Source organism: Dreissena polymorpha, chromosome 13 (assembly GCF_020536995.1).
Source record: "Dreissena polymorpha isolate Duluth1 chromosome 13, UMN_Dpol_1.0, whole genome shotgun sequence".
Lineage (NCBI taxonomy): Eukaryota > Metazoa > Mollusca > Bivalvia > Myida > Dreissenidae > Dreissena > Dreissena polymorpha.
The window spans coordinates 8,703,911-8,716,566 of NC_068367.1; the positions used below are offsets into that span (position 1 = coordinate 8,703,911).

At 34.6% G+C, this 12,656-nt stretch overlaps 2 protein-coding genes across 4 annotated transcripts in view; one reads left to right on the plus strand and one right to left on the minus strand.

Moving 5' to 3' along the window:
• LOC127855142 (uncharacterized) overlaps positions 1 to 1,431 on the minus strand; it is a 368,604-nt gene extending 367,173 nt beyond the window's left edge. The window contains exons 1-4 of one of the 2 annotated variants that reach the window (XM_052390544.1): positions 1,264 to 1,431; positions 944 to 1,048; positions 509 to 610; positions 93 to 281 (exon numbers count right to left, since the gene is read on the minus strand). In XM_052390544.1, coding sequence (XP_052246504.1) covers positions 111 to 281; positions 509 to 610; positions 944 to 1,048; positions 1,264 to 1,281 — 396 coding nt within the window. In that variant the 5' untranslated portion in view covers positions 1,282 to 1,431 and the 3' untranslated portion in view covers positions 93 to 110. Of the gene's footprint in view, positions 1 to 26; positions 282 to 508; positions 611 to 943; positions 1,049 to 1,263 lie in introns of those variants that run through there. The other variant, XM_052390542.1, reaches the window with a different exon arrangement.
• A 301-nt stretch (positions 1,432 to 1,732) lies between these two features.
• On the plus strand, positions 1,733 to 12,334 carry LOC127855140 (protein Flattop homolog). 2 transcript variants are annotated; one of them, XM_052390539.1, is made up of 6 exons: positions 1,733 to 1,897; positions 2,591 to 2,653; positions 4,220 to 4,249; positions 6,057 to 6,192; positions 7,731 to 7,840; positions 8,314 to 12,334. In XM_052390539.1, the coding sequence occupies exons 1-6, from the start codon at positions 1,871 to 1,873 to the stop codon at positions 8,689 to 8,691; spliced, it is 744 nt and encodes a 247-aa protein (XP_052246499.1). In that variant the 5' UTR covers positions 1,733 to 1,870; the 3' UTR covers positions 8,692 to 12,334. The 2 variants fall into 2 exon arrangements, with proteins under 2 accessions (XP_052246499.1, XP_052246500.1); XM_052390540.1 differs by lacking the exon at positions 4,220 to 4,249.
• The last annotated feature ends 322 nt before the right edge of the window (positions 12,335 to 12,656 follow it).

The window sequence follows — 12,656 nt, forward strand, 5'->3', positions numbered from 1 at the left end:
CAAAATATTTGTATAACAACTAACAATTGTTTAAGTTGCACACGTGGATTTATTTTATGTACATGCGTATACAATACTGCACATATAATTTCAAACTCCCAAGAGCCGCTTTAACCGCTGATGGCGGACGGCGGCGTGGAGGAGCTGTAAGTTACGTTCCTCTCCAGCAGAAAGATGTCGTGCTGCCCGCACCAATGCCTCACGTTCTGCGGCAGACTGGCATCGTCGTGGTACACCTTGGTCTCCGTAAGAATGCCCATCCACTCACGCATCATGCGCAACTGAAAACACGCCCATGACATTTTACATTCACTGCCTTATTAAATAAGCAAATAGCTCTATACGAGGTGTACACTTCATAAAATGGGATTGTCGACATTGAATATTAAATGTGACTGTACAAAAAATATGAACATATCATTTTCACGGTGGCATTTGGTATATTCACATCCAACACAATTAATATACATATAAGGAGATTAACTATCTATCAATCCAAGTGTGTTACCTCTAGGTCCTCCATGCCAGCATTTGTGTGCACGTGATCAGATTCCTCTCGCGTGAGACGCACCATGTAGCACGTGGCTCTCGTGGTAGAAACCAACAGGTGCTATGCGATTAATATTGAAATAAAAACTATGATTTAAAAATGTACAAAATAAAGCACTCTGATATCAGAGCAGGAAAGTTGTGTCAATGTCAAATGCAGATTATTTAATTTTCAATCGGATAATATCCAAAACAACCGTTCTGTTACACACCTTGAATGAAAAAGAAATCAAAAAACTAATTAGAGCTCGAGCAAAGATCTATAAATACAGATAAATGTTTCTTGATAAATCTTTGGCTCGAGCATTTTCAAAATACACATAAACTGGGAAGAAACAGGAATCATCGAATCACCCAAGGTGGTATTTCTACCATTTATACCCAAACTGCTTACCATTTGTGGGTCGTAGTAAAAGTGTATACTATCAGTTTCCGTTTGCTCGCCGTGTGGATGAGTGTTTGCAGCGAATACCACTGCCAGCAGCATTGCGCACGAAACCTAAAAAACATTCAAACATAAACTATATATTGCAATGATAAAATGTATTCCTTATATGCACAGATAAAAAAACGTGAATTAGATTGCATTTGCACACGAGCTTTACTACAAAAACGAACAGGTATCTTGCCGAGGCTGTTTATTAAAGTCTCAAACGTAGTTTCCCATATGTTTCGAAATTATGTGATCAAATAATGTATGATGCATTCGCTTACCCAAACCAAAGCAGTCATCTTGTGTATATGAAGAATTAAATCTCAGTTTTAAGATAAACAGTACTTGTACTGTCTTGAGTTGACCAAAGTTAAGATCCTATTGCGTTATGGAACCGGACAGATAACGATTTGAAAAGTGCTGTGTTTATCTTATATCTAGCTCCAACTTATCAGTGTTTACATGAGAATCGTGACATCTACCGGTAATTTTAATAGGGATCGATCACTATTACGTCTATGATATTTTCATATTACTTTTGCGTCTGATTTTCAGCATCGTCTCGTCGTCGTCTTCCTAAAATCATAAGCAGCAGAATTCAAACCATGGTCATTTAATTGATATTATCTATCATCGCAAAACAATCATTATTTCGTTATCATCTTAATAATACAATATTATCGTAACGCATCCTTTTAACAATAATCGCCTACACCTATGTCGCTGATGACGATGTATTTATTTTCGCTCTTTATACTATATCCATTAAAGAGCACTTCCTTAGAGATGACATTATTTATGACAACGTAGGCGTAAAAAAAGGAATTTTCTTATTTCAGGAATACTGTTATACGAATCAAAAATAGTTGGCAGCAAATAATAAATACCATGGCTCTTCACTTTAGTGCAAACCAGGTTTGTTCTGTTCAAGAAATTGCAGCTTTTGTTGTAAACAATGCCACTGGCTTGGGCTAACTTGTCTTGAGACTTGACTTAAAGGGGCCATTTCACAGATTTTGGCATGTTTTGAAGTGTGTCATTAAATGCTTTATATGGATAAATGTAAACATTGGATCTAAAAAGCTCCAGTAAAACATCAAGAATAAAATTTAAAAAAGGAAAAAAAAGTAGCTGCAGCAGGGCTCGAACCACAGGAAGCAGTATCATTAATTTGCCCCCCCCCCCCCAGGACCCTACCCCCCTCCCTAGTTTACCCCAGGGGTTCCAGATTGTTAAATGTACACCTATTGTGTATGGTTTGACTTTTCAACAACGAATATTGACAAAAATACATAGTTTGAAAAAATAACCCTCGTATAGATATTATATATACACAAGGTATGAAACGCACTATATGCCTATTGCTGAAAGATTGTGGAACACTGGACATGACCTTTTTCATCGAAAACACACATGTTCCCATGCAGTTGCCAACAAAATGCAACTAGATTCGGGGGGTTATATTATATATATAATATGCAAAATAATGTCTAAAATTGTGTAATTATTTAAAATAATTTTTTATTATATTAACAAAAATTTTAAGTGCATTGACTGCTATTTTTATATTTATGACAGTGAAGAACAGTTTTTCTATTCATTTTTCAGTATGAACGGAATTTTAAGCCAACGCTTTTGCAGAACTGGGAGGTTCCAAGAAGATACAGAGAGGTGCGTACATTAGTAGACTTAAAGAAGTATGAAAACATTGCTTTGTGTACAACACAAATGTATTTACACTTAAGTTCAACTGATTGTAGGATTGAAAGAAATATGTTCATAGGAATATCATAGTGTATCTACCAGCAGGTCAAGATATCTGACTGGTACATTTAATTTTACGATATGTTCTCACATAAATGTTCCAAGAGGGCATTACTTTTTCAAAGATATCAGTCAAACATTTACCATAAACATGTATTTGTATCGACTGTTCAAGCAAATGAATGCATTAATTAGGCTTGTACATTTAATGTATTTTGCATATATATAGAACAGAACAGGTGTTTAAGCAATATACTCTTTTCGTGAATATTCATACAGTTATTTCAAATTGATGATTTATTCTGTCACTTTCTAACAGTATCTAAACCATTTTCTTTGTACAAGTCATTTTTAACCAGGTTTTCCGAAGGAAAAAACTAGTTATTAGATTGGCGAATGCGGGCGGGCTGGCGGGCTGGCTGGCGGGCGGGCGGAACAAGCTTGTCCGGGCCATTACTATGTTGTTCATTGTCAGATTTTAAAATCATTTGGCACATTTGTTCACCATCATTGGACGGTGTGTCGCGCGAAATAATTACGTCGATATCTCCAAGGTCAAGGTCACACTTTGAGTTCAAAGGTAAAAAATGGCCATAATGAGCTTGTCCTGGCCATAACTATGTCATTCATTGTGAGATTTTAAAATCATTTGGCACATTTGTTCACCATCATGGAACGGTGTGTCGCGCGAAATAATTACGTCGATATCTCCAAGGTCAAGGTCACACTTTGAGTTCAAAGGTCAAAAATGGCCATAAATGAGCTTGTCCTGGCCATAACTATGTCACTCATTGTGAGATTTTAAAATCATTTGGCACATTTGTTCACCATCATGGGACGGTGTGTCGCACGAAAGAATCACGTCAATATCTCCAATGTCAAGGTCGCCACGACTAAAAATAGATTTTTTTTAAAAACAAACTTACAAAGGGGGTTAATTTTATTTGTTCATTTCAATAGTTCAGTTTGAGTTTTCTCCCTTTATCAGATTTTTTTTTCACAATGAAAACCTGGTTTTGTGACAATTTTGTCCCTTGTTTGTAATAAGATTTAAATTTGGGACATTATCATTGTGATGCATGTACCGGTACATATCCTGATAAAGCAAGTGATATCTTAATACCTGCTCATGTAAGTATTCAATGTAGAATAGAAAACAATAAATAAGTTGAAAATACCTATTTACTAACTATTTATTTGATTTCAGACATGTCTGGTTGATGTTCATAATCATATAATTATCCATCTATCATAAATGATTATTTGAAACACAATTCATGGTTTGACTGATTATAATTTTAATGTATGACGACTTTTATAACCACAATTGTGTGTTTTGATTGGTGGAATGTGATTTAGTTGATTGTCTATGGGAAAATACATGTACTTCTTCAAAATATAACAAGTCTGGGATGTTGTGACAAATTGGTTGCAGAGCCAGAATCTTAATGTACATGTGTTTTAAATCCATAGAAAATGATTGAAAGAGGGATGCGGGACACCGTAAGTTTACTCTTCAGTGTTCTAACTCAATTCCATCTACCATCCATTTGCACGTTCAATATGACCAATGTTAAATCAACAATTATTGATGAACTTGTATGAATTAGATGAACAGATGGAATTGAGTTCTTAACATTTTGGTGCAAATTCAGCAATTGTGTTCATGCTGAATACATGCAGGGTTGCTTTTTGTAACTGTGATGATATTTTCTTGATAACTTAATAAATTAAAGCATAAAGTGCTCATGAAATACCAATTTATTTCTTCAACTAAATGTATATTTGCTAAATGGCTTACAAGTATGCCATGTTATTGTCTCAATATATAAAGCATGCTTTGTAATGACCGATTTGAAAAAAAAGATTTTGAGAAGTATCAAGACATCATTGCTTATGTTGATTAACCTTTTTTAACTTGCTTGCACATTGTAGTCCTATTTTGACACACACCCATAGCATGTATCAATATTTATTGAAAAAACTGCCCATACTACCAGTGGTTGATTGTAGACAATTTCAGTTCAGAAAATTTATGTTTCTTGTCAATTAAGAAAATTTTCTTAACTTTACTTTTAATTAATAAACTTCACTCTTAGTAATTCTTATAAGAAAAAAACTGATCTTATATTGGTTTTAACCTATAGTAATGTTCTTAATTTCTATATCTTCTCAATGATTTTTATGCCATGCTCAGATGTTTCAACTCTGAATGTAAACCGAATCTTGCGAATGAAATCTTACAGAAATGATGTTTTAATCTTTATTCATATTCTGACAAATTGTGTATTAAAAAAGTGAAGGAAGTCAGATTTATGATGTGTAATTAATCAATATTGCTGCAGTTCTGCACTGAAGTTTCTTCAACAACCACATACTAATATGTAGTTGCAATTGCTGTTGTATGTATCCATTAATTTTTCATTTTGCGTAAAAAAAATCATGCTTCAATTGTTTTGATTTACTGTGACTCTGTAAGACTAGCTAACTATGTAAAACAAACCTTAAATATTTGAATTAATAAAAATAGTTTAATTAATAAATTGTGATTGCACACAATTTATATCAAGTTGACTATTAATGATTTAATTTAGATGTTTGCAGTTTATTGACACATTTTAATACCAGTATGACCTCATAATTACTTCATGTAATAGTTATATGCAGTTTAGCGTACAGCTTACTATAAATGTATTGTTTTTGCTTTTTGTGGTGAAATTGTCATTTCAATATTGCAAATATCTATTGAGTACATGTAGGCATTATGTTGAGTCAAATGTGGGCAGCTTTCTATAGAAATAATTGTATTATTTATTGTTAATATTCAAATTTTTAATAAAAATTTGGTGCATATTAAAAATAAATAATTTCTTTGAATAGAGAACATAGTGTGGTATTTATGCGTCCTCTGTATAGCAATGGTTCATATTTTTTATGTATTTCATAAACCTCAACCTGGTGGGTAAACCATTTGTAGATTTAGTGCATCTAAGGCAATGGTGTTGTCTCAGTTAGTGTGATTTATTGTTTTGTATAAATATATTACACCTTTGAAAAATAAGTTTTCACCAAATGTTTCGTTTGATTCAGAATTAGACATTTATCATTGATTTAAACTATACATTGCAATCTAAGATTTCTAAATCTTTGACATTATAGTGTCATGCTTAAGTAACCATCGCTGTTTGACCAACTCAGTGAACACCAATCTGTGATGCAGATTTGTATTGCTGAAACAGGCTTATTACAATTTCTGGAATTATCAGGACCCAATTTCACTGTTAATCTCTATATATTTTATTGATTTTAGAGACCCAGGGCCTTTGTTGGGTTCACACAGATCATTGCCAATGATAAAGGGCACCTGATGCAAGGTGTGAAGAGGTCTCGAGAGTCACCATGGGGAACGTTTGTTGGAACATGGGATCTACCCTTAAAAATACCAGGTGAGAACTTGGGACTGGTCTCTTCGAATACCAGGTAAGAACTTTGGACCTGTCCCTAAAAATGCCACGTATGAACTTTGGATCTTTCCCTCAAAATACCTGGTAAGAACTTGGGACTGGTCTCTTCAAATGCCAGGTAAGAACTTGGGAACTGTCTCTCAAAATACCAGGTAAGAACTTGGGACTTGTATCTCAATATGCCAGCTAAGAACTTGGGACTGGTCTCTTCGAATGCCAGTTAAGAACTTTGAACCTGTCCCTAAAAATGCCATATAAGAACTTTGGACTGGTACCTTAATAGGCCAGGTAAGAACTTGGGACTGGTCTCTTCAAATGCCAGGTAAGAACTCTGGACTGGTCCCATAAATAAGGCTTGATTGGTCATTGTCGGCTCGGGTACTACTTACATGTACCCCGGGTACTCTTAAGTATACTTACAGTAAATATACTAAAACATACCCGGGAAATTTAAAGCTTAATCGGTTGTTGTCGGCTATTTTTTTAAATTAAATATATTCACATTTATGTCAATTTTCTGTAAAATGGCCTCTATATTATCGAAACTCATACTCACAAAGCATGTTGACGCAGTTTTTTTAAAAAGAGAAGTTTGTTTAAGATTATCGGTAGCGCGTTTTACGACAAGGATTTTAGGCGGAAATACAACTCGGGTACAGTCTAATATCGACCGGGTACGATTAAGTATATTTACCGTACCCGGGGTACATGTAAGTATACTTAAGAGTACCCGGGGTACACGTAAGTAGTACCCGAGCCAACAATGACCAATGGAGCATAAATAAGTGGTTAGACCTTTGGATCTGCCCCGCAAAATGCCAGATAAGAACTTGGGACTGGTCCCATAAATAAGTGGTTAGACCTCATGATCTGCCCTGCAAATGCCAGATAAGAGCTTGGGACTGGTCCCATAAATAAGTGGTAAGACCTTTGGATCTGCCCCGCAAAATGCCTGGTAAAAACTTGCAATGTGCCCCTCAAAAAACAGGTAAAACTTTGGACCTCTCCCCATATTACCAGATAAGAACTTGTGACCTACCCCTCAAAATATGAAGTAAGAACCTTGGATCTGCCTCTCAAAATATGAGGTTAGAATGTGGGATCTGTCCCTCAATATGCAAGGTAAAACATTTGGACCTGCTCCTTTAAAAATCAGGATTTGGATTTGGTACTCAAAATGCCGGATAAGAACTTTGAACCTGCCCCTTAAATATGAGGTAAAAATTGTAGACCAGCACTTAAAATTACCAGGTTGATGCTGTCGAGTTACACCATGGTCATGCATATTTTTTAATGTAAATCATCCTTTTTTACATTATGAATAAGTTTCATAGTATTCAAGTTACCCTTTAGGAATGATCACAGATTGTGAAATTTAATAATTTTGAAAAGATTGGATTTATAATTTGGAAAAGATTGGATTGGACCTATAGCATGTTTATTTAACATCTCGTTTATTTAACATATACAATTTTAGTACCAATAAGTGTGCTAGAATAATAGATTGATGATGTTCTCAGGTAACAACATGACCAACTCAACAGCACGTACAGAGAATGCAGTCCTGCGATTGGACCGTATCAAGACAGACGGAGACATTGTTTTGGGTGGAAAACTCAAACAATGCAAGGTTTGCAATTATTGTATTCTTATTTTTTACTAAGGCATTTAAGTGGAGGTGGTAGTATCAAATAGGATGTTATAATTTGAAAGTGCTTTTAGCTTAGTCTTCAGACATAGTTTTGTAGAAATGAACAGAAATGTCTTATTAACATTTGAAAAATCCTTTTCTTGGCTTGATGCATTCAAGTTTTCTATCTAATAATACATATGCTCAGCACCATGAAAGAAAAAAAGTGGTTTGCAATTATATATTAGTATGAGCAAATTGGATGACAACTGGACCAGACACCTTATTATTTGAGCCTCATTCTAGGAAAATGGTGCTTAATGCATCGGCTTAAAGAGTCGCACAGTTCACATGGCTAATCAGGGACGACACACTCTGCTTTTATTTTATTTTTCATATAAAGGAAGTCTCTTCTTAGTGAAAATATAGTTTAGGAGCGTGGCACATATATATGGTAATGTGGTTCTCTTCAGGTTCCATCACCACTCCCAGTGAAAGCTGACATTGACGCCGACAAGACACTGTCCCCAAAAGCTGCAGGTGCAACCACAGAGTTGAGAGCTTCTGGCACAGGCATGCGCTCTGGCGCCCAGGCACCATTGCCCAAGTCCTCAGTGGAACTCCCTGCCTCCCCCGGTATAAATGCCAAACCAGTTACTCCAAACATTGACTGGCCGCGGCCGGCCTCTCAGGGCAGTCGTGCAAAGTCCGCCAGTCCAAAGATGGCCGCCATTAAGTCCCCCCTTCCTGCAATCCCGTCTCCCAAGCCCGCCTCAGCTGCAAGGGCAGGCACCCCTGCCAAGGGTCTCGATTGGCCTGCGCCAAAGGCAGAGGAACCCGTAGCTGCATAAGTGTTTTATGTTTATGTTCCTTTATGATGTTGTTCACTGGAGACAGAAGGGAAGGGAATCATTTTTTGTTAAGTTGTTAGTGTTCTCTTTATGGAAATGGATTTTGTATTTTAATAAAGGTGGTTAAAGCTTTGATTTCTTACAGTGATTGAAGAAATAATGTAATTATTTTGGGAAATGGTTATATGTTGTATGTGGAATAATTTGTTAATGTTTATAGTCAACTAACATCAGGTGAAAGATTGTTTACATAATTTTTAGTGCATAATGAAATTTGCAATTGATACAGTTTTGCATTTATATTGATCTTGATGTAACTAGTTACTGTTAGTACTCTGAGTTTTGTGGACACCCTAATTTTAAGCCAAAATAAAAAACTTGGGGGCTCGAAAGTTAATCTGACCTTCATGTACCTGCCCTACTTTTCCTGGCAATTTTAGTAGAAACAATTACCTTTTTTGCCTAAATACTAAACGTTGTGGTATTTACAAGTGCATGCTACCATGATCACAACATTCTACAACGGAATATAGGAGCATCCAATGCATTATTTATATTTTCAGTGTGACTCTAAATTTTTAGACATTGTATTTTTGGGTATATATTTTAGTGTCTATATTTTCAGACACAAAAACAATAAGTATTTGATATTTAGTAATTACAGTTAAAGAGCATGTAAAAAAATTAATGGTGGAGAAGAGAAAACAATGTGTTTGAAAATGCTTCTTTACATAAGTATTGTTGTATTTACAAATTATATTGGAAATAAGTTACACATACAAGAAACATGTCATTGATATTTTACAGAATTTTCCCTTCCAAATCAAATATGTGCCTTGTCAAGTGGAAAAATCAAAACTGGAATGTTTACATGTTATTGATTGTTCAAGGGTGTTTTAATTTTTAATCTAATTTATTTACCACTATGCTTTTAGAATTGTAGAGGTATTTCTGACCAACTAATGCCATTTCTTTCCAATAGGTTTCTTGAAGTCGGTGGGGCAGGGTAAATATCATCGCGTGGTATGCAAGGGAATTTAAGCTGTCCTTTCTTTCAATATCTTAATTCTTTTTGTGCAGAGAAAAGCATGCATTTTCATCTCATCTTTCCCTGTGGTCCTATCTGGGACAGCTGACCATCTTCTTCCAGGCAACTCGGTTCTGGTCAACTTGCTCCAGCTGTTAAAGAATGAATTTGTCAAAATTTGTTGACTCGTTATTGAAACCTTTTTGATTGGTAAATTAGAGCATTTTTATTAGTTTTCAACCATCATGTCTAAAATGGTTGTAATATCCAGACAACTTGCATTTATGTTAGATAATTATATGATACTGTGTGATTTATTCAATTAACAGACAGCTGAAACATAACTTGTAGTATTCATCATACATGTATATGTATTTAAATATTGATTGTTTGAGAGGTAACTTTTAAATTCAGCTCATACCAAAATGACCTATTGATTTGCAAGCACTCAGCCAAGAACCAACACTTTTTTGTGAGGTATTCAGGAATCACATGCAAGGCACTGTGTTTGTGGCCTCTACCTCAGAACTTGGCATTGATTGTTTGCTGCGCACAGTGGGATTGGTTTGTTCAGAATTTGGTTGAGTGATGGAAATGAGGATTGCGCTTTGCACTAAGACAAGCACACCTTATGAAAGTTAGGCTGTCTCCAATTTGCTTTGAAAACATAAAAAGAATTAAGACACTGTATTTGATCTTTGATTTAATGTTTGGCAATTTTGCAGTAGAAAGATTGAAATTATCCAGGCTCTTGTAAAACAGGGCTTAATGCATGTGCTTAAAGTGCCGTCTCAATTTAGCCTGTGCAGTCTGCTCAACTCATCATTGACGACATATTCTAATTAACAATTAAACTGAAATATAGATTGCATTCCACTTGCAGTTGGTAGTAGGTGACCTCCCATTTGTTAAATCTTTGTCCTAACTTTCAGCAAACCAAAGTAGGGTAAATAATGTTATATTTTACCTATTGAAACAAATAATCACTGAATAAGCATGGACGATTTTGTAACTCTTATTTGTAATTATTTTATTTTAATTAGAGACTTTATGGTCAGGGCCCGTATTCACCAAAAAATTCTTAGACCTAAGTCTAAGAATAAAGAAAATTCTTTAAATTATAATATTCAATAATTTCTTTAATTTTGAGTCAAACTCTGCAGTAAACATCGCTATCTATATTATTCTTCATTTAGAACATTTTGTTAATGACATACGCACCAGTTGAGGCCTGTATATATTCAAACACTGAATGCATTTTTCTTGGTTCAAAGTCTATTCTTTATTCTTAAGTCTAAGAATGGGTTGGTGAATACGGGCCTGTAGCTGTGTTCTGCACAGTATATTTATTTTGCACATTGTTGTTTGCATGCACATTATTATTTTTTTTATTGGTCACCTAACAGTACACAGTTTTAGTAGTGCATTGTTTGCTTGTTGTGAAATAGGATGGGGGCCTAATTGTTGTTTGGTTGTTTGTTCAAATCATGTACAGTGAGTCATGAGAACGTGTTTTTGTGATGCTGTTATATTCTACATTTAAGCACATTTCAACTGTGTGTTTTTAATCAAGCGACAACACAAGAACTGTTATTTAACTGACCATCCAATGTTATGATAAATTGTGAAGACACTTGACAAAAACAAAGCATACCTGTGATAGATATTGTTGTTAAAAGCATTCCACATTATTCCTTAACTGTTACTGGCTTTTTTAAAATTAAATATGCTTTTTATTTTAATGCATTTCTCATGTTGAATTCCATCTAAAATGCATGTGTAGTATAGTTCAATGATGTGAAAAATACCCTTTTTATTATATTGTTACTGTTTTTAAAAGTAAGCTTTAAAGCATGCCATATTTTGAATTTAAGCTTTTGATAGTATATTTATATATGTTGCATGTTAATACTCTTGTTCCTTTAGTATTTTTTGTATATTCTTTCACAATTTCGAAATTTTCTAAAGAATGTTAAAAATCTATTGCTTCACTTTCACACAGTGACAATAATGATCACATGAAACTTTGCAAGAAAGAGACAAGTTAAATATTGGATCAAATTTAGATTGTTTAACCTTGGAGTGTGAAAGAGTGTTGGACTTTGTTCAAGCATTACCGTATACATTTGTCTTATTAAACATTTGACAGTTTCCATATATTGTTCATTGATTAATTCAAATTGTATTGCTATTTTTAAAAACTATTTACATACACTTCTTTCTTGTGTTAGTCACACAATAGTTCACAATTACATGTTATTTTTTGTCACTTGATAGTTGTTTACATTTATATGAGATTTGTTTTTGAATAACCAGATGTAGCTGAAGTGTTTACTGGTAATTATGAACCAATTAAAAAAAGGAATAAATAATCATCAACGGACTTTGTATAACTTTCTTCTTCATGTCTTTTATGCTTACTATTTCTTAACATCATTCACGAAAATGAGAAAAAAGTTTTTGTTTGACCCAACACTTTTGGATTTATAAACAAGCTTGTTGAAGTCAATTTTCTTTTCTTGATTGGTCAATTGAATATGCTTGTATGTGTTTACATAATCATATATGTACATGAATATTTACTGTTAACTTTATGTGATTAAAATTAGAAACTTTCGCTTCTGTTTTTATGTTATTTGTGGTAACAATCTCAGAAAACTCTGTTGCAATCTAATTTAACCTAAATGTAATCATTTTTAGCTCGGCTGTTTTCTGAGAAAACCCGAGGAATTGTCATAGACAGCTTGTCCCCCGTCGGTGCAAGCTAAAACCTTAACATTGGCTCTAAAATCAAAGTGCTTCCACCTACAACTTTGAAACTGCATATGTAGCTGCACCTTGATGAGTTCTACACGCCACACCCATTTTTGGGTCACTAGGTAAAAGGTCAAGGTCACCCACAGCCGAGCGTTGGCACCCGCTATGCAGTGCTCTTGTA

What these genes read in the sequence shown, in the direction of transcription:
- LOC127855140 (XM_052390539.1), top strand. Translation starts at nt 1,871, where the DNA reads ATGGCTCTTCACTTTAGTGCAAACCAG. An exon ending in TTCCAAGAAGATACAGAGAG is followed by an intron (nt 2,654 to 4,219) that starts GTGCGTACATTA and finishes TTAAATCCATAG; the next exon opens with AAAATGATTGAAAGAGGGAT. An exon ending in TCTACCCTTAAAAATACCAG is followed by an intron (nt 6,193 to 7,730) that starts GTGAGAACTTGG and finishes TGATGTTCTCAG; the next exon opens with GTAACAACATGACCAACTCA.